We start from the raw sequence: 26,268 nt of genomic DNA on the forward strand, positions 1-26,268 counted from the left end.
CCACTGTATTTATTTCTTCTAATTATTTCTGCAAACATGCTCCTTTGTATGAATCATGAACCTTGGTTACTTACATGTCCATTTGGACTATCTATTTAATAGCACTGATTTAATATCAACATTTAGATCCTTATCCAGTATGATAACCTCAGCTGTTAATTGGAGTCAGGATAAAAAAGGTCAAAAGAGGTAACATGAGTGTGCCCAAGAGGATTAAAATATGTGCAGAGCTATTAATATTTTCAGTGAATTCAGTTTTATGGGGTCTTTTTGAGCTGGCCTTTTGATGACCTTATCCATGAGACCATGAGTGGTGAGGCCCTGGCACAGTTACCAAGAGAATTTGTGGATGCCCCATCCCTGGAAGTTTTAAAGGCCAGGCTGGATGGGGATTGGAGCAACCTAGTGGAAGAGGTCTAGAGAAAGGTGTCCCTGCCCATGGCAGGGAACAAGATGATCTTTAAGGTCCCTTCCAACCCAAACCATTCTATGATTTTATGCCTTTATGCCTTTATCCTTCAAAGGAGTCTCCCAATTATTACAGCAGTCATCTGTGGACACACAGTACAGTAAACCACCTTGAAAAGTCCATTTTTTTTCCTTCATTACAGCCTGCAAGATTCAGCAATCAAAATTTAAGACCTTTCTATCTCAAAGGTTATATTCAAGCAATTATTTCCAGCAGTCATGGTTACCTTCTACGAATTTGTGTCCGTGACTTTGTGATTTATACTTTCGGCCTCTGTAACATCTTTTGGAATGAACTGCACGTTGTAATAAGTGCTGAACCTTCTGGTTCTTTTGAACTTGCTGTTGCAGAATTCAACGTGGCAACACTAGGTTCTTATATAGTACAAAATATTAAATAATCATTCCCTATTTCTTTTTCTTCAGTGGACGATTCTCTTACTTATAAATGAAATGACAATTTCCTAGCATAAGAAATTGAATGGCCTTGATAAATTCTAATTCAGATGTGTTATTGAAGTAAATCAGAAAAAATACTTTTAGGGCAGTTTAATATGTTCCCTTTTCTCGGCAATAAAATTAAATACTTTTCTTTCATTTTCAGTTTTGTTTTGGGGTTTTGGGGCTCTCTTTCATAGCAAGGAGGGTTTGGCTCTTCAGGGTTTTCTTGGTAAGCAAAACAATTTTTTTTTATTAATTGTTTAGCAGAATGGAAAAAAAAAAAATTGGGATCTGATTCTTGTTTTGAAAAAAGAAACAAGCCTAATTTGCATTATATGAAATTATCAAACTGTAAACAACAAAAAAAAACCAAACAACCTCTGTACACACAATCATCACATTTCTAATGACAAGAAATTACAATGTTGTGAGTAAACCAGGAGTAGAAATCCGAGAAATGAACTTGTACCCCATTTAGGCTAGATCCTTGGAGAAACCACTTCTTTTTCTCTCAGTCCCTTATACATAAAATATCACTGCTTTAAAAATTGAAAATATAAGTTAGTCCCACAGAAATAGCATAACTCAGAATTAAACCTTTACCTGTTTGCATTTCACCAGGAACTGCCTTCTCCCACAGATCAGGAAAATTGTAGTGATAACACTAATTTCCCTCATTGTTTTAACTCAAAATTTTAATATAGCTTTTGACAACTTACTACTGGCACACGGCCATAGGGTACATGGGTGATCTGTTATTTATTTTTAAGAATGATTTGTGGATGTTTACAAATTGTGCTCCACTAGACGTGATTCTTTCTTACCCAAGGAGTTTCACTAAGGTTCTAATCAGTGACTGTAAAACGTTCTGAGCTTTTTGGGTAAAATTGATAAGGTTTATTAAAATAAATTTTTAATGACAATAAATATCTCTCCTTAGGTACCAACAGAGTTGAGGGGGAATCTGATTTGAAATCTTTAGTGATTCTAACTGCTGGAAAAGAATGGCTCATTTGTCCTGAACTTAACCTTAGCTGCTATAAAACTTGAAAGCAGTTAAAGCCAAGTGGTGATATTTAATTCACTCTTTGAGAGGGATTTTTCTTTTTAAATTTGACTCAGAAATTGTCATGTTTTACTTATGTGATTTCTCAGCTGCTAGCTCAGGAGAATGGCATGCCAAAGTGGAGGTTTATCTTTGCAGATACATAACAAACTACCAAATAAAAGAAAATTCAAAGGCAAAATCATCCAGTTATTATAGATGTATTTATAGAGGAAAATAATATAAACCAGTATTCTTCTAATAAACATATTATGGAAGGAATAGCTCTTTACTGCATAAAAATTCCATTTTCTTTCTACAGATTTATTTATTTGCAAACTGGGAGGAGAGGGGAAATAATTGAAGAACTTTAGCCCCCAGTATAATATTGGTGCAGTTTCAGAGACAAGCTGCCCATAAGGAGGAGTCAGCTACACCTCCAGCTGTAGGAAAATGGACCTGCATAATCTGCACCTACATTCAAGGTGCACAAGGCAGCACAGTGTGTGCATCATTTATAGATGGACCAGTTGTGCTTTTGAGGAACAGGAGGATGCCTGGAAGTTAACGAATTTAGGTGAGATAAAATAGCTCAAGAAGGGCCAGGGTTGGCCTAATTCCTCAGTGTAGTGAAGCAGAGAACTAGATCAGGGCTAGATCAGCAATCTTTAAATACTCTGTGTCCCTTTCACTCTGTTCCCTAGTCCAGAAAGAACAAGGTCAAGGAACTGAAAAACTGAGTATCTGTGTCTTGGTTGCTCCACCAACAAAATGTAAATTATATTATTTCCCCATCCCAGATTCTACCGAGATTTCTTGGTTTTTAAACAGTGATTTGGAGATGAGCAGTTAAGAATTCAATGTTGACAAGTAAAATCCTGAAAGTCTACTTTGTTTTTTCACATAAACTTATGTATGGAAGTGGGGAAAGGAATAGAAAGTTGAGGAGAATCCAGAAAGCTGGGAAAAATAAACTCCTTTCTTGTGCAAGCAAGAGGAAACAGGTTTGCCAGCTGCCCACGGCAAAGGATCTGCTTATCTGCATTGATTTCAAGACTGTTTTTTATTTTTTAATTTCCTTGGTGGTTTGGCTTTTTATTTTCTGGGAAGCAATGAAGAGCTCTATAGAATTACTGAACCATGGTTTTTGTGTTTGCTTCCTAAGTGAGTCCAGTATAAGTAAGGCACTGTGCTTACAGCAAGCCTGAGACTAAGCAGAACCTCTGCAGCACAGACCCACACATTTTCCTTTGGGAAAAACAGAAATATTTCTTGGAGTCTGAGTTGTGCTGGAGCAAAGCGTGTTTGCTAACAGCTGCAGCTGGGCTAATAAGCAGTGGCTGCATTTACAGTCCTGGCTAGGGACAGGGAGCTAAGGGAGAAGTCAGTGCCTCGGGCCACAAACCAAACTCATCCATACAAATGAGAAAAACTTGAATCCAAAGCCTGCACTCCTCCTCCTCCTCACCTTCCTCTTACAAGTGCCTGCTCACATTTAGCCCCTGGATATTAGGTAAGAGAATTCAAGGTATTTAGGCTGTTTGTGGAGGCCAGTGCCTCAGCAGGGGAGCAGTCTCAAGCTTGAACATTCCCTTTTTTTGGTTATCCTTTGACAGGCTCACCCTGCTCATCTCCTGTCACCCTGGCTAAAATGAGGTTGCCAGAGGCAACAAAGTCTCAACTTTCCAAAGTGAACTGTCACTTGTATGATATTAAGATGTGGCATCCAACTCCTGCTTTAGGTTCTGCTCTATTTCTCCCCCATTCTAAAAGTCTGAAATAGAACTCCATGATCTGCAGGTGCCAAAAGCACTCGGTGCAGACACCAGAGCCAGCACAGCAGCTGTCACTGCTCTGCCACAGCACAGCTCCAGCCCTGGGGTCACAGTGTCCTGCTGTGCCTTGTCAGAGGGTTTGGCTTTAGGGCAGACACAGGTGAGGGCAGCAGCGTTTCAGGTCAAGACAGCAGCTGTCACAACCCCTGAGCCCTACATCCCAGTTCTCCCCTACTATTCCACTCCTGCCTGGAAAGAGAAGTCTTGAACTTGGTCCCTGTCAGTCCAGCTTCCTGAGCCACTCCTGGGGTGATTTTTAGAGAAGTCGAAGATTTCCAAGGATCAGAAGAGTTTTTAACCAAGCTCTGGCTCAGTGCTCTAAGGACAAGCAAAAGCCAAGCAGTCCCTTCCCTGCTGCAGAGGGATGCTGCAGGAGCCAAGAGAGGAGGCAATCCAAGCCCCAAAACATCACACCATGTTTATGGCCATCCCACACGTACAGCAAATATGATTGCTCTGGAGAAGAGTGGGCCCACAGGACCCTCACAGGGCTCAACAGATCCGAGTGCCACCCCTGAGTTTGGACACTCCCAGGTAAGAGCCCAGACTGAGACTCATTGAGAGGAGCCCTGAGAAGAACTTGGGGGTTCTGGTGGGTGGAAAACTGGAGATGAGCCCACAATGTGCACTTGCAGCTCAGAAAGCCAACCACATCCCAGGCTGCATCCAAAGCTCCATGGGCAGCAGGGCAAGGGAGGGGATCCTGACCCTCCACCCTGCCCTTGTGAGACCCCACCTGCAGAGCTGCATCTAGCTCTGGCATCCCCAGCACAGGAAATTGTGGGATATTGTGGAGCTCTCAGAGCAGGCCCAGAGGAAGCCACAAAAGTGATCAGAGGGCTGGAGCATCTCTCCTTTGAGGACAGGCTGAGAGAGCTGGGGCTGTTCAGACTTGAGAAGAAAATGCTCCAGGGTGACATTGCAGCACCTTTCAGTGCCTAAGGGTAGCTTATAAAAAAGAGGGAGAGATGTCTGACAAGTGAATGTAGTGATAGGACAAGGGGAAAAGATTTATTTCAGATTTTAGGGTTTTTTTTTTGGTTTGGTTTGGTTTGGTTTTTTTTACCGTAAGGGTGGCGAGGACCTGGCACAGTTTACCCAGAGAAGCTGTGGCTGCCCCATCCCTGAAAATGTTCAAGGCCAGGTTGGATGGGGCTCAGAGCAACCTGGGATAGTGGAAGGTGTCCCTGGCAATGGCAGGGGAGTTGGAACTAAAATATCTTAAAGGTACCTTCCAACCCAAACTATTCTATGATTCTGTGCTAACAAAGCTGGAGATGAGTTCACTCTAAGTCTGCCTCACCACCTTCTTACCCCTCTCACTTTCTCAGTAAATCCACAAAGCCATTAACTGTTGCTATGAACTTGCACCCTATAAAAAGAATATGTTTCACTTTATAGAAAAGCTGAATCACAAAATTTCCATCCAGAAGCCTGCAAGGGATCCAAGACATGTGAATTTCACTCATTTTCATGTTGGTAAAAGGTGAGGGCTTCAAAGTCTCAAACCTGATGTAATATTTATTATATCAGAATTTTTAACCAGAACAAGCATCAATATCAAAATGCTCACTTGTCAAAGAAGCAGGAGGTAATGGAGGCACCCTGGAAAGGTTCCCCAGCAGGAGCTGTTTGTGAGTATTCATTACCCTGAAGGGAAAGGCCTGAATTGGTCTTGCTGGTTTTCCTCTTTAAACACAAGCAACATGGAAGAACTTGAACAAGAGTATATAATTTGTCAACACAACTGACAAAATAGGAAAAGGTGAGTCCACAGGGCATATATGAGCTGATGGATGTGCTTCAGGCAAAGTGATGTTGCAGGAAAACTTCAGTACAGAAGTGAATTTCAATTTTACATAATTATTTTCAGGGTAGGTCTAGATCTGTTGCAATTTTACATATAGATCTATGGATATGTGTAGGAATAATGAGTATGTACACACAAAATATGTACCCTGATGGGGCAGTTCAAGGCAAATGGAACCCCAATGAAACACTGCATAGGTTTTTCTTCCATCATAATGTGACTATCCCCATCTCCTTGGATGTGTTCAAGGCCAGCCTGGATGGGGCTCTGAACAGCCTGGTCTAGTGGGAGTTGTCTCTGCTTATGCCAGGAGGGCTGGAACTAAATTATCTTTAAGGTCCCTTCCAACCCAATCCATTCTGTGATTGTATGATTTGAGGTTCATATTTTTCTATAATGTGACCATAAAAAGGCTCTCTAGTCATTCAGGTTCTATTGTGTTATGAAGAAAAAAAAAATCTGATTGCATACTTAATTTTTTATGCTCCTAATAAACTCCAATTATGAAAAGGAAAGTTCTGAGTTGTGGGAAACCCAAATAAATTTTAATTGGCTAGTTTTGTTTTAGAGCACTTGGAAATGCCATTTATTTTACATTACTGTCTTCATCCTGATTTATACTTAGAGGATGCATGATATAAAAACTCTTTGGGTTTGGAATATTTATCAAGAAGAAGATAAATCCTCACTATCACACTCTAAATGATTTTATAGCCTTAAGCAAATGAAACTGTATATTGTGTTGTCAAAAATCTTCATTCCACGACATTAAGTAAGTACATTGTATACTTCACAAATGTCCACAAAATAGTGTTTTAAAAGCTATAATAATCTGACTATGGAACAGTTGCTCATCTTGTAATTTATGCCTAATAACATTAACAAGGCTGTGCAACCTCATTCATTAGAGGATAGCACAAAACTCAAAACAGTCATTAAGCCTCTTAAGCAATTGTTCTTTCATCCTTTCCTATAGTAGAAAAATGAGGGAATTTTCTGATCAAAACTATGTGATTAGAAGTAGTCTGTTACAACCTAATTCACTGTTTAAAAAGTCAACCCATAGAAAATCAGAGATACAGAAGTTACCTGTATCACATCAGCAGAACACAGATATGTCAGTCTGACATGCAGATATGAGACACATCCCTGTCACATCTCACAGAATCATAGAACTTTAGAATGGTTTGGTTTGGTTTGGTTTGGAAGGGACCTTAAAGGTTATCTAGTTTAAACCTTCCTGCCATGGGCAGGGACACCTTCACTAGACCAGGTTGCTCCAAGCCCCATCCAATTTGAGCTTGAACAGTTTCAGGGATGGGGCATCCACAACTTCTCAACTTCTCACAGCCTCAGGCTCAACCTCTTACAATCCCAACTCATTCTGTGGCATCATATTCTAGCAATGCCTTTACACTAATGGAGAAGAAGCACAGAAGTATTAAAACACACAAAACTAGAGGAAAACAAACTCTACAGATTCATCTTTCCTTTCTGACATCGTGTTCTTTGCACAATATTTGACAAAATTAAGATTTTTGGTCATTTGGGGATAAAGACCTTGCTGGAGTTAAGGGAAGCTGAACAAATCTGAACACTGCATTTTGCTTCAAAATCAAAGAAGTTCCCTCCCTCTCAGTGCTCTCTGTCTCACGTGCTGACAAGATTGGGTTCTAAGTAAAGAAAGACCTTTGCTTCCCTTCACCTGCTCTAAACATTAGAGGATATTGACCTCCAGCTCTGTTTTATTTGAAGAAGTTCTGAATTATTTTCTTGTCACTATGAAACAGGTAACATAAGTCACACGTAGTCCCCATGGGACTGGTATTATTGTGCTGCACAGTCAAACCGGATGATGCTGCAAAGGAAAAATCCAGTGGAGCTTTAGCAAGAGCTGACTCCTGTGCCTCCTCCTAAACACGTTATTAATTATGCTCATGCACAGAGGCCATGGATGAGTCCAGCTGTCCTGAATGCTTTACAAATCATCTGAGACGAACAACATAAATGCTTTTAGTTGCTTTTAGACTAAGGAGGACAAACAACTAAAGAAAACACAATTTTCACTTTCCTCGTTACAGATGGGGAATAGAGATCAAGCCTAATCCAAATTCTTAACCTCTTTCCCAAAAGTTTGTATTTTTTTCACCAGACCCTCATTGTCTTACCAAGGGAAGAAGCCTATGTCAGGGTTTGGTTCTAAACCCCAATCTCCAGACTCTCAGCCCAGGACCAAAAACTTTTAAATTAAATTACCCTCCCTGCTTCTCCCATCCAATGAGCAAACTGTATGACAGAACCCAGCAGAGGAGCCTCCTCTGCCTCCCCACTGACATTCCTGTGCCCCTCACCTGATCAGAGGCTGGTGCAGAGCCACCAGGGAGGCGTGCACGGTGACAGAGACCACGGACAGGTGGAAATAGTCAAACATGACAGGAACGTGGTGGTGCAGCCCTCGGCGGGGGTGGAAGTGCAGACACAGCGTTCGGCTGCTGATCATGGGGATGGCTGGGACATCCCTCAGCCTGCAAGGAAAAAAGGGTTTGCAGGGGTCAGTAAAGAAGGGCTGAGCTGTCACAGACTGTGACGTGCTACAGGCAGCAGGCAGAGATGGCTTGAGGTGAAATTTTATCCCTCCCCAGCTTCGTAAGGGTTAACATAACTGAAGAGCATCTTGTGCTGTACTCGTGCCAAACATAAATATTAATGCTAATGAAGATATAATTAATATAAATAGAAATATTTTAAAATAAAGAACATATGCAGAGTTATATATGAATATACAGTATAAAAAGAGAACAGATGCGACATAATTCTGGTTTTCCCTGGTGATTGCCCTTGATGTCCAGCTATGCACTAGTAGGCACATTCAGATCTAAATAACAGAAGGAAATGCATTTAGAAAACTGTTCAGATTATTTGAGTGTTCATCGATGAGACAGAGACACCACACTCCTTGTGTTCTTCTGTATAAGAACCATCAGCTCAGGCAATATGTGAGAGTTAGAAGCAGTCCTGTGTCAGACACAGCTGAAGATATTCAGAGTATCTTTCCAGTTTATCAATCTGAAAAACTTTTTTGGAAGAGGCCAAAATTCAAAAGGGAAATTGAAGTAACTGCAGAGAAACAGTACAAGCTGGATTAGCTTCTCTGGGTTTTGGGTTGCTTTTTTTGGGGCTTGGGAATTTTTTGTTGTTTTGGGGGGGGTTGGGGGTTTTTTTTGTGTGTTTCTTTGTTTGTTTGTTTTTTCCAGTAAATAAAAGTCAAGACTTTAATTTAAAGTTTGTTTATAACTATTCCAGAATAACAATCCTAGTGTGCAGTCAACCACATGACATCTGAGTCATCCACAGGACAGGAGACTGTGCTGTAAACCTGGAGCATGCCTAAACAGACCCTCTCAATGCAAGCAAAACTCCTAAAGAGGAATTATTTTAAAGCATTAAAGACACTTCTGAAGCCATTGTTTCCCAGAGCTAAGAAAACCTAGGAATAGATGGTTGGGTGGTGCATGGTTAGTTCCAAAAAATGTTTCAATGATATTTGCAGAATATAATTTTCTAAAAATCACTACTTTTATTTATAGTAAATCACAGTAATCTTTCAGGTGACAAGAGAAATTAGATGTATGGGTTAGAGCACAATTCCATAACCTAAATGCTTCAGTTCTTTTTATTTTTGACTGTAACTTAATGTTTGTTTTTCTCCTTCAAGACCCATAAGCTTGACTGATAGTCAAGCTCCCTGCCTGAGAGAACAAGTTTTCTCTTTTTGTATCTTGGAGATAACAAAAACACATTCTTGAAATTTGTTTGTGTACTCAGTGGATATGAACAAAATCCCACGGGGACAGTCTCAGCATGAAACACAGCTGAGATGATTTCTCTGCATCCACTCCCCAGAAATGCTACTCAAGTCACTGGAATACTTTTCCCTGATTCAATGAGGCTCAATAACATCTGGGATCACACTTCCCACTATGTCTCAGGAAGGGATGATACTCCCACTTCACCTAAGATTATAGAATCAAATTCAGTTAGAGGAAATCAAATTCAATAGGAAAGCTACTTCCTCCTAAAATGTAGAGGGTATTTTCTTAATAGAATAGAAGAAAAGTGCTTAGCATATTCATAACTCCTGTCTTCAGTGAGAAAATACTTCATTGCCTCCTGAGATAAATGCATTCCTGAGTCACAGACCCTGACCACATGGAGGTCAATGATGATATTCCCTTTAACAGCAGCACATATAGGAGCAACACTTAAAACCTTTGAGAAACTTACATTTTATGGAGAAAAAAATGTTCTTCCTTTAAGCAGGAATATGAGATACACACTTCAAATACAGAGAGAAGAAACAGGAAAACTTCAACACTAAGGCAAATGGCTTAACAAAGCTCTCCTTTTTTAAAAAGGACTTATTTCATCAAAGTAATTTTCCAGATGAACAGACCCCCACATTACCAATTGAACTTTAAACCAGCACTTACTGTTGTTCACTATCAGTAAAGTGCAGGTCCAGCTTGAGCTGAAAATCTGCCTCATTCAATGCATCTTCCACCTGCAAAAAGAGAGAGACAAGGTTGCCTTTGTAAGTTGGCATCTACAACACAGAAGGCAAAGGTGGTTGGGTTTTTCTGATAAGAGCAAAGGCAAAACCACACAGCAACAGGAGCATGACAGCACAGAGGCAGAAAGAAGCAAATGTGACATTGAATTGAGATAATTGCTGAAGGAGTCAGAGGGAACCAGAACAGTCAGAGGTGTTATCTGTCCCTGGGTGCCATTTCACGTCAAAAAAATCACTGCAGACAAGAGAAACCAGCGAGCATCAAGCTCTGCATTTGTTGGATCCTTGCTCTTGCACACCGAGAGCCAGGGGAGCATTTCTGAGGCTGCTGCCCCTCCCTGAGCGAGCCTTTGTTTGGGTAATCTGAGCAGCTGAAAGAAAGCAAGGACCAGGTATTCTTGGATGAGAAACAGTCACAAATCTGCGTGGTTATCTACCTGTAACTAATAGAAATTTCAAAGTTTACAGCTTAAAATGTTCAGAAATGGCTCAAATAATTCTGGAAATTTCAGATCACTCATCATTGATCTTTATGTCTCAGCAAACCAAGGCTTTCCTGCCCCAGGATCTCTCTTCCAGGCCCTTAGCAGATTCATGGGGGTAATTTGTCATTGATTCTTATGCAGACCATTTTCTTTCCAAAACTCGAAGGCCTTGGTTGTTTTTAAAACTAAAAAAAAAGTTTAACTTGTTGCATGGTTAGGCATGTGGCATGGATTCTGCTCACCAAAACCACTGAAGAAATCCTGTGTGACTCACTGGTACCTCCATTCTAACTCATCTTACACATCCCACCCGTTAAATTACCCTTATTTTATTGTCAATAAAATAGTTTGATTGGATTTTTTGAGACAGTGCTAGAGCTAGTGGTTCATTACCTTCACCAGGAAAGAACTAAATTGGATAACACATCCCAGCTTGGCACAGTTAAAATAACTGTAATCAGTGGAAATAAATAAATTAGAATAGAAGAGGATTAAGCTGTCCAGCACTTTCTTATTCACTCCTTTGTCAGTTCTTCCTCAAGAAAAATAGGTTTAATAGAATAAGAAAAAAAAATTCTAGCAACCTAAATGGAAATATGAACAAAAAATTACACATTTTATAACCAAATAGTCTTTTTCTGTGAGTGTAAACATCCTTTATAGCATGACAGAATACGACAGGAGGTGCACAGAAATAAATGTGGAAAATTGAAGTTATTCACTGGGGGTATGGTATTATAAATGCAACTCATTTTTACCCAGTTTTTGCCACAAAAAGGTGAGGTGAGATGTATAGCTTTGTCTTCTCTCAGTGGCAAGCAACAAGCAGAGGCAGGGAGTGACCTGTTTTGTCCTGAGGTACCCACTGGAGAAGGACAATTAATTTCTGTTTGTGCCTGTCTCTTTCCCCTATCAATAGATAGAGCTTCAAGAAATATCTTGGTCTAGATACATTTGCATTTTAGATGGTTAAAACAGGTAAGATGAACTCTGCTTTCCAAAGCTGATCATCTTCTTAACAACAGAGCACAGCCTAGACTAAAAATCCACTGAAGGCAACATCAGAGGCATCTACCCTGCTCTGACAGGTAGGATTCATAAAATAAATAACATAAACCATGTTTAGCCAGGTATTCCAAAGGTGAAACTGCATTGACAATCTACAATCTTTTCCTGTTGAAGTAAGAAAATTGAGAGTCAAGGATTGATTGTGCTTTGGGAAAATTCTGAAAGATGTTAAATTTAATCCCTTCTGAAGTAATATGGTATTTCTTCTAGCATGGCCGCAGGCATAGATATGTGAAGGGAAAATTCCCACTTCTATATACGGAAAATGTGCTTTCTCTTTTGTGATTGTCTCAAAACATTTGGGAGCCCTGGAAGTATACCTTTAATAAAAAAAAAAAAAAAAAAAAAAAAAAAAAAAGAAAAAAAAAAGACATTTTCTTTCCAATGAGTTGCTGTCACTAAAAGTCACAGTTTCTGGCAGTTGCAAAAAAAAAAAAGTAATCATTACTGAAGCTACATTCTGAATTTAAAATAGGAATTCAGTACAGCACTTCAGACAGAGCAAACCTCCTCCTCCTCCTCCAAATAAAGAGGATGAAATTTTGGGTCTGTGCCCAGCACTGCTGAGCACCTGCAACAGCCACTGAGATGTGAGTCTGTGCTCCAAACAAGTTCAGTCGCTGGTGACTCTCACCCCAAACTCCCTGAGGCAGCGAGCAGATGCCTGAGAGACCCAGAGATACTCTTCACTGCATGGGGCAATGCAGTAAACTGCATAAATTAGATATTTTTAATCCCAAAACTGTGTTGAAATCACACTGGCAGAATAGTGCAAAACCTCACATAAACCCAATCACAGTTTTCACTACAGAGGTAACATTTTCCTTTTTCCCTCCCTAATATTTAACCATTTAGCCAGAGTGTCAAATTGAATGATCTGTATGTCCCAGATCACATAAATTTCTCTGTAAAATACAAAATCTAATACACTGTCATATTCCAGCTTGCCTCACTCTGTTCTCTCCCTGCTACTAAATTTTCCCTGAAGGGGGCCAGCAAGGAAGAAGCCAGACAAGTTATCTGTTCTACTGCACAATGAAAGAGGCAAAGCTTCTTCTCTAATAAGAAAGAAAGCAAAAGCTTATGAAAATAAATTAGAGTTTTTTTGTAGCAATAAATTCTGCCTCAGCCCTGCAATATTGTTTCCTTTGAATTCAACAAATGCTGTATGCTGGGACAATATAGAAAAAGACATCAAATAAACCAAATTAAAGCACCATTTATATGGTGAAAGGCATGTTCAGTGCCACTTCTAGGCAAATAATAGTGTGTTCTTCCATTTAATACCAGGAAAAAAAAAATATATATAATTACATATTTAAGTGTATCTAGGAGGGGGAGAATTAAAAAAAAAATAGCAAATAATCTAATTTGGACATTCACATTGATTTTGTTGTTTGGTTGTTTTTGTTTGTTTGGAGGGGTTTTTTTGTCTATCTCAGCAAAACATCTCATCAGCAAAACTACCTGAACACCAGGAGGAATAATGCTCCCTTAATATAATATTGGATAATTCCAGTTCTAACAGCAGGAACTGCATGGAGTGCCTGAACTCAATACTTCCATTTCCCAGACTAACTCCTTTATCTATTTATCATAACTTCCATCCTCAGAAAAAGACAGTGAAGAGAACCTTCACCCTCAAACAAGAAAAATCACCATAGCACACAAGAGGCACAAAAAAGATTCACATCTGTTGTGTGCTAAATAAATTAAGAGTTATGAACACAGATGTTATTTAAAACACTTCAAAAATCTCTAGCTGACATGCCAGCACCACATTGCAAGGATTTCATCCAACACAGGAGATTATGTGACAAAGACACAAAACTGTCTCTGAATAGTTGTGGATGTAGTAGTGGCACATTTTGGTCTCTCCCACATTTATATGAATTTGCAAAGACATCAAAGCAGAAAAAAAGAAGCCTAGGGGCATTAAACAGAAGTGAATTATGCTAATCTGCTTGATACACAAAATTTTTTACAGATCTTTATTTTTTGTATTTGATTCTTTAGTGTCTTCAGCAACTCATCTGGAACAACAGACCTGTTTATCCTCTTATTCTACATCCATGAAAACCCAAAGCTACTTCATCACACAGAAAAACTGAGTTTCTGTGTGCAAATCCACTCTGTAAGGACTGAATTGGGCAGCTGTCCTCTTCCCAAGGAATCTCCTATGGAAAGCCCAGTGGTGCTGCACACAGCACATCAAATCTCAATGAGTTTTAGCTGTGAGGCATCTTGTGGGCTAGTTTTGATTTTCCGTTTCTTGAGGTGCACAACTTTCCTGAATAATAATGCAAAAATCATCAGAAATCATCCCTGCTCAATACAGTGGAAACTGCTGCAATTTGAGGGGAGGGATATTTAGTCAGAGGTATTCTACAGAAGAAGGATAAAATTAATATTGGAGAAAGATGCTGGGACATTTTCTTAACAAATTAATATTGGAGAAAGCATGCTGGGACATTTTCTTAACAAATATTGATAGACTTGCATTTAGTAATTTTTCACATAAGCACAAACCAACAGTTCTAGGGAGGAATAAATTGACTACACCATCATAAAAAAAAAAAAAAAAAAGAAATCAAACCAAAACAGCAAAAGGAAAGTGGGAGAGAAGAGGAAGCATGTTAAGCTAAAATTGGATTCCCAAGATGTTTTAATTTAGATCTCCATATAACACACACACACACATATATATATGCTTTGAAATAGGACAAAAAAAGAAATTTTAAACCTCATCATGATCAAATAGAAAGCTATACAAATGACTGGTGGGTGTCTCTGGCCCCGAGTTCAACACACAGCACATGATTCACACTGGCTGCGTAACTCACAGTGCCTCTTTTTGATGACAAGCTGACTTGGCAAACACGCTGCTGCCGTGTCTCTTGTCACCACTGAGACCAATGCCACACATTTTGTACGAGTCCTTGGGCTGGCAAAGCATGGTGATGGCACATTGGACATGCCTAAATGCCATTCTGCTGTGACACTCTATCCCCTTCCTAATCAAGATTTCAGTAAAACAGTGCTCTCTGTGAAGATTGTTCCTCCCTTGTAGCTCCTGGGAACAGGAATTGCTGCTGGAAGGCTTTGGTTTCACATCAGTAAGATTAAACCAAAGGGGCTCTGCAAGCTGGGTGTCTCAGATTGTGTTCTTACATTCTGTGAGTGCTCCTGTTGGCTGAAGGAGTGGATGGAAAATGGGAGCAGGGTCTTGGGGTGGACATGTTGTTGCTGAGGTACCACAGAAAGTGGAAGGGTTGTACATGGACTATAAGGAAGGGAAAGCTCCAGCAGATCTCCCATGGGCTCCTGCAGTTAGGAGCACCAAGGACAAAGGCTTCTGAAGGATGGAAAGGGGCTGGATAAGTGAAAAATTTCAGTCACAAAAGAGAGAAGAGAGTCATAATAATGGATGGCAGTAGTAGCTGGTCCTAAAAAGATGAAGCAGACTCCCATTTTTTTCAGGTGAGGCTGATCAGCACAGTTGTGTTAAGTGAATGATCCAGTGCACAAATGACAAATTATGGTTGAGACACTTGAGTTTCTGATATTCTGATTTACCATTGTATGTCAACATCTTATTCCACTGGAAAGCCAAGGTGAGGTGCTCCTCATAACCAGGCACAATGCAGAGGCTCTACCTGACCTCATGCAGAGTTTTACAGTGTCAGCATGTACAAACAAATAAATCACAGGTATTGATGGGTACAGGACAGTCAATCTCCTTCTGATGCAGCTGCTGGTGTATTGGCCAGATAAATTGTGCCTTCCACTCTACCAGCTGCATTTATGAGGCCTCTGGCAGCCCATGGACTTCTTCACAACTTCTGACATGGAGATAACTGTGCAATGCACATGTAAAGTTAAGTGAGAGGAATCCCAGCCCTGCTGCTTTTTATGTGCATCCCAAAACAACTCACCCTTTCACCATCCAGAAGCAGGTGCACTCTGAAGTTCATTGACTCATTAAGAACGATCTCTTCATTTCTGTACAAAATCTGAAATATTCTGCTGTAAACGTTGTTTTCATGAATGCAGGCTGAGCAAAGGCTGGAATCACCTGTACAAAACAGAGACAGACTCCTGGTGTGATTTCAGCAGGGAGATTATTTTTTATCCTTTGATTTCGCTCCAGGGTTACCTAGGTAATACTTGTAATTAAACACTTGAATTCTCAATAATTAATGGTAGTAGAGCAGGCTGTTATTATCAGTTGCAGGTTCACAGAAATTATATTTAAAGAAAACAAATGTTAAACTGTAGGCAGGCTGGATTTCAAAGCGAGAATACTTGATCCTGTGACAGCACTTATCCTATTAGGTTTATTTCTAATAAAAGCTAAAGCATCAAATGCTTAACTTGGTGCACCCAGCACCATGAGGACTGTGGGAGTTCACCTCTGGAACTTCATCTTTTATCTGCAATGAGCATCTTTCAGAAGAGGGAGCTTTCTGTCATGTCTGGTACTCCCAGAAGTTACTACTTGGGAAGGGGGACGATACATCTTGAATGTAGAAACTGGAAGTGCTGAGGCATCTTAAAATACAGAAAGATAAAAATACAGTCTTTGTTTTCAAGATGCCTGTGTTGTCCTTCAGGTCCTTGGCACATGTGAGAGATGCCAATTTGGTCCAAAAAAAAAAAAAATGGATAAATCAAAGGAACTCGAGAAGCAAAACTCCAAGCTTTCCACATCAAATTCAGCCAATAGCATCACCTGTGTGCTGCTGTATCACGTCATCACAAACAAACATCATATAAACTCAGGTGGGATTTATCCTTTCTAACTTTTAGATGCCTCCAGTATATGTATTTTGTTTTGGTTACAATGGACTATGGAATTTAGGACATCATTAAAAAAAAACCCACGTGCTTTATAATGAGGAAAATTTTTGCTTCAAGTCTACTGCTTTTTGATCAATTCCCATTTCAGTAAGAGGAAAAAAAATCCTGGCTTTGCTGAGCTATACACACTCACACTGGAGGTAACAACTTGTAGTACAGTGAATGCCTTCCAGAGGAGCCTGCAATGACTGTGTGATTTTAAATGGACAACTGGGCATCAGAGTTGGGAACTTTCAAGGTTTGCCTTGGCTGGTAATCAGAATCCCTTGCTAATTCTACTTTTGTAGCCCCAGAGCAACAACAGGTCGCAAAATTTACTCATAGCAAAAACAAAGGTTTTGTCCCTTTCCAGCACTCAGTCCTGTAGTAATCTGAGCTTTTGAAATATAGTCCTTTAGCAAATGGTATTTTGGAACTCTCCTGAGAAGTTTATGCTTAAAAAATACTTAAAAAAGGTGTACCACAATTAATCCTTCAGAGAGAGACAGATGTGTGACCATCCTCAAAAAAGTCAGAAGGAAATGCTTTTTAGAAAATATAGTTTTTCAGAAGGTACTTCTTGGAATTTGCCCCTTTGCAGAATTGTTTTGGGACCACAAGCTGTGGTAAGGTAAAAGTCCAGGGGCTACTGTTTTGTAAAGAGTTTCAAATCAAGTCAGATTTATTCTGCCGAGATTTGTACATAATTTGCCATCACAGGTCAGTGAGTCAAGACTGACAGATGATTAAATATTTTATGAGGTAAATTTTGGTTAGAGGGAATAAAAATAAAATAACAGAAAGGACTTCAAAACAACCAAAAAAACCTCAAATAAAAAGGCACTGAAGAAAAGCAGACAAGTGAATGGAGTTTTGTCATAATAATTAATTTTGTGGTGCCAGTCTGCTGCAACTGGAATAGCATGGACACTGAAATACCTCAAAAAAGAAAAAAACACATGGGGCAGAACTGACTAAATGACAATAAGACCAATAAGATTTGAACTAATTAATTAGCAGAACCATAGTTCTGTCATCCAGGCTACATTCAAATAATTTTCCTACTACTGACTTTTATCAAGCACACCCAGGAGCAGCCCAAGTATTTCATCCTGCTATTGTCTTCCCACCACTCAATCTGCACACTGGTTATGCACAAATCCAGGCAGCCTAGATAAATACATACTTATTTTCATGGGCTACACCAGTAAGGCTAGAATGTTTCAGCCTGATTAGCTCTTCAAAAGCATGCAGTCATATTTATTTTAATTTAAACCTCATGATATTACAGCCACTGCAAAAATCATATTAGAGGTATAATGCATTCTTACTCCTAGCTGGCAGACAAAGGAAACTTTATGTTATTTGATTTGGATATTGATATACTGGCACTCTTCTCGGATGGAAAGTTTAATCTCATTTTCTTTTCAAACACACTCCTGAGCAGACCACTCCTCATGTGTAATTGCTTTAGGAGCTGGATTTGCAAGGTGGCATAAGGAGTAATTTCTCTTGTTGGAAAGGTCAAAGTCAATGTCCTGCTACTGTGTTTGGGGCTGCCAAAATCAGAGTGAGTATGATGTTACAGGGCCAAAAATCGCTCTGTTTTAAGCAGAGAGACCTCCTTTGCAGACATCTGGTGGAGAACTACAGCAGATGAGTGACTGATCCTCCCTAAACACGTCCCTCCCTGCCTAATTAAGTGGCCACAGGTGGCTCCTTCCCCTCTTGGAGTGTGACCTAAGGCTCAGCAAGAATTTCTTCAGAGGACAGCCTGGCAGTCTTGGCAATGCTGACAGCAATCCTGTCTCTCAAACCAAAGGGGGATGACAACATCTCCACAGATATTTTCCTTCAGGGTGCAGCACTTACTGGTGTATTCTGTGCTTTCAGGTACAGACAGGGACCAGCCTACATCACTCTGCTCGAGCTTCTTGCACTCACCAGAAGCTGTTGGTGCTCCAAACATATCCTTCCATACTCTACTCCATGAAAACATCATAATCCTGGTACCTTTTCCAAACTCCCCCTAGTTCCTGGGATTACTTCTGAAACCTATGTCTCTCCAAACCCCAGGTGTGTCTGCTGACAGACAGTGGCACTGAGGTTGGTGTTTGTCACAGCTGCCATTGTTCAGAGAGGGTTGTTGGCAGAAGACACAGCAGGTGTATCCCTGTGTCCACACAAGGACCTCTGTCCCTTGGCACGAAGAACAGGAGGATGTGAGAGAAAAGGTTGGAACCATGGGTTTTCAGACATCTCTTTCTAGTACAACCTCAGTTGTTCAAAAATCTCAGCAGTTGCAGGCAGCCCAAAGAAGACTGACACACTGTGTGGAAACTTCTGGGAGCTCTCACTCCCAGGTGAGACCTGGAGCTGCAACTCTACTGACCTGCATTTATTCCACAGTTTCAAAGGCTTGAGTTTTGGTGAATTCAAAAAAAGAAAGTTTAATTTTGTGGTAATTAATTTTTGATCAGTAAATTTCCCTGTCAGGAGATTTATTTAGGACATGTGCAATATTCCTTATGCTAGAAAGAATCCTATTTTCCTGTCTCCTCTTCCTAGGTGTGTATTCCATTTACTGCTTATTGTCTTTGGCTTGAACAGTTCTTCAGTTTATCTGGAAAGTGAGAGAGCTCTCAGGTCTGTGAGAACAATGGCAAGTATGAAGAGGAGAGTTGTGTTCCACAGGCATTCAGAGAATGAGAAAAGCCTTTTTATGCAACCCTCCCTTACTATCCTTTCCATGCCATCCCACCATCATTCCTAGAAATTCCTTAACAGGCTATTGAACAATGGCATTTTTAAAAAGGAAGAGGGAAAAGGCTCTTTGCATTTATGGATGATTTCATACACAGGGTGCTTGCACAAACCAGTCACTCTATCATGTCCTGCTTTCCCTCTCTCCCCATATACAATCTTCCAAGATTCCCCAGATTCACTCTAGGCTACCTAACTTCCCCATCTGAGTGTTTCTATACACGGAGGTTTCTAAATATTATTGCAGCACATCATACAGAAATTACTCATCTCTTTAAAGATTCAGAGAGAGGTTATTTAGATCCCAGAGGCCTTTGAAAAACTCTCTCCAGATAATCTTACAAGAAAGGAATTGATGGATAGGTGACCTGTAAAATATTTTGTTACATATTTAAAACCTAATTTAGTGAGAATAGAAATCATATCATTCTGATCACTGCCAGGACAAAGGCACTGAGGTGGGTTGGGGTGGTGGATATCTGAGGAAGATGTGGGGGAAGGGGGAGGAGAGGAGAGGAGAGGAGAGGAGAGGAGAGGAGAGGAGAGGAGAGGAGAGGAGAGGAGAGGAGAGGAGAGGAGAGGAGAGGAGAGGAGAGGAGAGGAGAGGAGAGGAGAGGAGAGGAGAGGAGAGGAGAGGAGAGGAGAGGAGAGGAGAGGAGAGGAGAGGAGAGGAGAGGAGAGGAGAGGAGAGGAGAGGAGAGGAGAGGAGAGGAGAGGAGAGGAGAGGAGAGGAGAGGAGAGGAGAGGAGAGGAGAGGAGAGGAGAGGAGAGGAGAGGAGAGGAGAGGAGAGGAGAAGAACAAAATGGATAGGATAGGTTCACATAATGCTTCAGAGCATATGAGTATTGGGATAAGAATGTAGAAAGAAGTAAGCAATGGATAATAAAGTCTGTTTTAACATATTTTAGAAGCAACACTGGAATCTGAAGGACACCACCAGAAACCTTAGCCTTGTACACAGACATGTGACAAACCCCAATCAAACCCTTGATCAAACCCATTTAACCATAGCTTTGATGTTGGCAGTAGGTATAATTTGATAAATTAGATCTTCTATTGACTGTTGTGCTATTTTGTTTTGAAGGAATATGACATGCCAGAGCAATTGGCATTTCTAATTGGAAGCTCCACTGAAAGTGTTGCTGGCCAGACTGGCAGCAGTCCTCAGCTGGTGCAAAGCTGTGACAGGGACTCAAATTTTCCCAATTTTCAAATATTCTCATTCGTGTAATTTCCCCCCAAGAGAACCCTCACACCACTCACATTCACGTGAGGAGAGGGAAACATTTCTAGGGAAAAGTAATGGAAGGTGGTGGTAATATTCTGCAGGTCAGAACTGTTCCCTTGAACTTTCTAAGATCCTAATGCACACATTAGATAGATTAGCACTCCTTCTCCCAAACTCCAATTATCCCAATTGTTCACTCCAGGAAATCCAAATTATACATTTTCCAACTCTGAGCATTTATACCATTCTCCCTCTGCTTTCATCATGACTAAATTATATCATTTTCCTTTAAAATTCTTTTATTTGAACCCTCCTTTACTCTCTCTTTTTTTTTTTCTTTTTTTTTTTTTTTCTTTTTTTTTAACGGTTATACAAATGGTTTGAGGAGTTTCATGATTGTTCTAAATCAATAACTCTCCCATGGAGCAACCAATGACACATGCATATCTCAACCTCTGATTTCTGCCAAGGAGAGACTCTGAAATGGCAAAATCTTGGTGTAGCTGAGACCTGATGATAAATGATTTTCCCAGAGCCACCAGAGTCACATGAGCCCTTGCTGTTTGCAAAGCAATAAGACTGGCTGGTCCTTGTGCCCTCTGCATTGTGTCTGCCATCTCACTGACTGGAGTGCTCCAATCTTGCCAGCTAGAATCTTTCCATAATATTACATTTTTGATTGTGCTTCCTCATGGTGTCTCTACCTGCCAAAGAAAACTGGAATCAATGTCAACTAACAACCTTTTCAAGGATGGTAAACACCCAGGTTTGCCCAGCAGCATTAAGCTTTGAGAACTGATGGAGGTCTGTTCATATTTATTTTTTCAAGGCTTTAAAACATAAATTCCTTGTGGCACAGCCCTTAGTGAAGAACTAGTGCATGAGGGAATGCTCCTCTGATAGGAGAATACTTTGAAAGCCATGAGTGAGTTTGTTTTGGAGAGGTTAGAAAAGGACAGTTAAAAATCCTTCATTACCTCACTTCACATTACTTTCTAGCTCTGCCTGCAACAAGCACTAGAAACATGAAAAAAAAAAAACCTTGGAGTTAGCTATTTGGTTTATTTTAAAGTTACTATCATACTAAGAATAACTTTTAATAATGTTAGATTTCTCCACACAACAACGAGTGTGAGACCTAAATGAAATGTGAAAAAATCGTTTCTTCAAAGGAAACACATTAAAACCTCCTGCACAGCAAATTATATCCTACACAGCTTTTCTTTTAAACCTGTAGGTCTTGGCTACAGAATGCTGAGAATTTCAGGGGAAAACAACACACTTATACCCCTCTGTACATTCTTCATTTAGTATAGTTTAACTTCTGGGTTTAACAAAGGAAGAGCAGAGACAGGATTTATCTGAACTCTGTTCTCTATTCTGCAGTCCATATAAGTATTATTAATTAATACTTTTTCAAAGTAAGGAAGGAAGAATTGTGATAATTCAGTACCTTACACGCTGCTGCTGAAAACATTACATTGCTTCCTATCCCCAATGCAAGGAAGAGAACAAAGAAAATAATTATTTTTTATTATTATTCTAAATATAAAATTAAAGCTCCAGGCCTTTTAGAAGGACAATTTCAGGTCTACAACCAGCTTTCTTTAGAATTAGCTCTCTGTAGTTTCATGAGCACTGTGTCAGAGGTATAAAATAAATAAAGAGTGCTTAAACAGTCAGGGAAAAATCCATATGGAAAACAGATCAAACTTCAGATCTAGCCTCTTTAATGTCTTTATGACTATAGCACTGGAAATTAGATAATTACTCAAATGCTGGCAACTTCTTGAATCTCTCTTGCTATCTGGGAAAAGCAGTATTGTTATGCTGCTATTCAGATAAATGGAAAAGCAGGATTCTGCTATGTTTTGCTTTCATTAAAGAAATGCTCTTCAATAATGTAGGGAAATCAAGATACTGCATCTGTAAAAGGAGTTTTACTGAAAATGTTTCTTTATAAATACCAACATGCACTTAAACATTTGTATTTCAGCTTAATTCATGGCCGTGAGAAGCATGCTTGTGTTTCCACACAGGAAAATCTCAGAGGCAGATGATGCCTTTAAAGGCAGATGGGTTCAACCTGCCGGGTCACTCGTGCACAGACAGAGGGAGGGCACTGCAAGGCACTCACTGGAGAATGAGCTGTGAACGTTTTGAAACTTTCCTGCCCACAAACCTTATGTTACTGCCCACACAGACATGTGGTGTCAGTGGTTCATCTGATCTCTCCAAGTCTGCCTCCGTGCAAAGCTGGCTGTTGGTAAATCCCAGCAGGAGGCAGCTTGAACCCAGCTACCTGTCCTTGCCCTGGAGCCACTTGGAAGCAATTGCATAGGCAATTAAACAGAGGTGAACAGGCAGGGTGACAATAAACCAGGAGAGAGAGTATCATAAAATAATCAAAGACTCACACAGTGCTTTGGGTTGGAAGAGATCTTAGAGATCCTCTAGGTCCAACCCCCTGCCGTGGGCAGGGACACCTTGCACTAGACCAGGTTGCTCCAACCTCATCCCACCTGGACTTGACCATGTCCAGGGAAGGGTTCTCCACAGATCCTCTGTGCAGCCTGTGCCAGGGTCTCATCACTCTCACAGTAAAGAAAGTATTTATTCCTAACATTTAATCTCATCTCATCTCTTTTAGATTAAAACTGTTGCCTTTGTCCTATCCCTATCTGTGTAAAAAATCTCTCTCTCTCTTTCAAGTACTGGAAGGCTGCAATGAGGTCTCTCCAAAGCATTGAAAATCTCATTCTGGACTCGCTGTAATCTGAGTGCTCTCCACAGCACACAGCATCCTGGTTGGTACTGCCATAGACATAACCCAAATCTCTCTCATGGACGAACCATCTCTCACCCATCCATGCAATGCTGTCCTGTTCCTTGGCCTTTACCATCTGAAATTCCCACTAACCTCACAAGCAGAGTTGGTTCTTGCTCAGAACCCCTACCAAAAATATATGGATTTTTCTAAGTCTCCTTGTCACCTCAGTCACCTCAAGTCTTCTATTATTGTCAGAATTCTTAAATACTTGCAGGCAACACGATTTTGGTATATTTAGAGAAAATTAAGACATGCAAGTATTTTTCATATGACGAGTAGGCCACCTTTCCAGAACCTAAGCAAGCACTGTGCTGCAAAATATAAGCCAAAGAGATCAGAAAACCTTGTGCAAATATCCCTGTTTATCTAACTTACTTTTTTTTCCTTTACCATCTGTTGGAGCCATATGCCTTCTTAAATAAGAGCTAATTATAGGTCTTCACCAATACTAATCAAATAGTGGTAGCTGTTGCAAATTTCAACTGGGATTTTCATTTCTCCTTGATAAAAATTCCTCCAAACCAGGTTCTGAGAGGGTTGCCTTTCTCTGGTTTTCTGGACTTAGGTACACAGCAGTTAAAGCTGTCACACTCAAGTCCGTGTTAACACATGGGAGAAATTCATAAAGAGCTGTGGAAGTAGTAAGAGCTAAAGTACAGCTCCCACCAAGCACATTAGGTGGGATGACTTTGGGATAGAAAATGACTGTGTCTAATAAATACCTACTGACACATTCTGGTGCTCTTGGTGATTTGGGTTTTCCTTCACTGTCCCTGTGCTGCTGTCGTGAGTGAAAGAGAAGAAAGAAACGGCCCTGTCACAAAATCATCTGGCTTTTAGTACTGAAGAACTGGAGCAAAGATAGATCCAATACTAAAATTAAATTCTGGAAAAGAGATCCCAGCCTATTTAGAGAACAATATATCTCCTAATGAGCTCAAAAAAGACGAGACTTCACGTTCATGTCCAATGAGCATTTGTATAAATGTCCATTTGTATAAATGTCAATTTGTACCATTCAGGCAAATGTTTTATAACTGCCTCCAGTGTCAACATTATTTTGCTTTGCTGTGTAATGTGAAAAGACAAAAAAAGACTGAAGGATAAAAAATAACCCAGTCCTAAATATGGCAAATGAACAGTTGAAGTGCCTTTTGAAAACCCCAAACACTAAATAGCTCTTTCAGCATCACAAGACTCTGGCAATTTCAGACTGTTGTACTGACCTTCCAAGAAGTTTAGAACTATTCTAGCAGAAATTAGGACTAATAAAATAAAATAAAATAAAAGAGAAATCAAAATAATATGGTTTTAATTCATTCCACCCATCAGGTAGAGAGTTATTTCCCATTGTAAATGTGTAAATGAGGGGTGCCCAAAGAAGAAAGAAATCACTTCCAGAATTTCATTTCAACTAGTCTTTTCCTCTGGCTACCAATGGGAAGAATCTTTTCCACTTTTCTCACCAATGTTCACATAATGCTTTGGCAGATGGGAAACCCTAAATGCTTAGAGGTCCAGAAATGTAAGAGTTGACAAGTATCCATAAAAGTGTGACTATCTGTATTTTACAGACTAGGATAGACATTGATTATCCCCTCAGTGTCTCACAGCATACCTGGCACCGCCTCATCAACACAACAGCTACGGATTCAAAAAGAAAGGTCTTGAGCTAAAATCCCATTCCTTAAGTCAAACTGGAAAATAAAGATTTCCTTGGTGTATTTGTAAGACTTTGAAGTCCTCTATCAATGGTATAGATTTGGAACTAAATGCTTCCTTATGTTCTATTTCAATGCCTCCTGCGTTCAAGAAGGTGACGGATGGAAATTGTACATTTACCAAACTTTTATCTTGAGTACTTCGACCAATTGTAATTTACCCAGAGGATACATTACTTTGAATTGAATATGAAAAACATTTTGTGACAGTCTAATAGAAAATATGAGAAGAAATCTAATTTTTCAGAGGTAGGATGTAGTTCCTAATATTCTACTCTAAAATAAAAATCCTGAGGATTCAGAGTGAAGGATTTCAGACTTTTCCTGGAAGAAACCACCAACATTCAATCACGAAAGTAAATACACAAAAAAGGCTTCAAGGTCGTACAGATTTTTTTCTCTCTGTATACAATACCAGTAATGAGGTATTTCACATCCTTTTTATGATTAATCTTCAGAGTTAAGCTGGATACAAGAAACCTGATATCTCAGCTGTAGCTGCTGCTGCAGCTGAAGGTCTTTCATTCTACAAGCTGCAAGTTCAATGTAAAGTGTGATGTTCAAGGTGGATTTGGCACACCCACATCTGTAAAGGGACCCCTCTACATTAAGTTTTTCCTCCACTTTCCACTGGACTTGTACAGATCCCTTGCTCATTCAGGAGAGACTTGATCCTATTGCCCAGGTGGCCTCTGATTCTGATCACTAGATTAGGTGTTTATATATAATGGGAGAAAAAGTAGAAACACATCCAGTCCTTACTTGCCCATGAAAAGATGGAGGAGCTCTACAAGTCCCCAGGTCAAGATAATGTGCTCTAAATTCGATGTTCCTCTCCTGACTCAAGTTCTTTCCATAAATTAGAATACAATCCTTGCTCTGGAGACATTTCACATGTACAGTGCTGGTTTCTCAAGGCAAAGAAATTACAAAACAACCTCCAGAAAAGAAGTGAACATGATGGAGACTTGCAGGGTCAGACCACAGGTGAGTTGTGTCAAGGCTTCCTGTTTTCAACACAAATGTCTTCACAAGCCTTGAAGCAGACAGGTGTCACTTAGTCAAGCAAAACTTTACAAAGACAATTTTATGTGCTTTCTAAAGAGGCTAAAGGAATTTAAAAATCTCATAAATACTAGCCCACATGCACACAAAAATAAATTT

The 26,268-nt window shown here is 40.0% G+C and overlaps 1 protein-coding gene across 6 annotated transcripts in view; it reads right to left on the reverse strand.

Annotated features, from left to right (window-relative positions):
- FAM135B (family with sequence similarity 135 member B) overlaps positions 1-26,268 on the reverse strand; it is a 212,094-nt gene that overhangs the window by 61,918 nt on the left and 123,908 nt on the right. For all 6 annotated transcript variants that reach the window (XR_015808602.1, XM_088179686.1, XM_088179704.1 and 3 more), the window contains exons 4-6: positions 15,658-15,797; positions 10,090-10,160; positions 7,951-8,124 (exon numbers count right to left, since the gene is read on the reverse strand). Coding sequence is in view for 5 of the 6 variants with exons in the window: in XM_088179686.1 (XP_088035812.1) it covers positions 7,951-8,124; positions 10,090-10,160; positions 15,658-15,797 (385 nt within the window). In the remaining variant the exon portion in view is untranslated. The remainder of the gene's footprint in view (positions 1-7,950; positions 8,125-10,089; positions 10,161-15,657; positions 15,798-26,268) is intronic.

Source organism: Sturnus vulgaris, chromosome 1 (assembly GCF_052056855.1).
Source record: "Sturnus vulgaris isolate bStuVul1 chromosome 1, bStuVul1.hap1, whole genome shotgun sequence".
Taxonomy (NCBI): Eukaryota; Metazoa; Chordata; class Aves; order Passeriformes; family Sturnidae; genus Sturnus; species Sturnus vulgaris.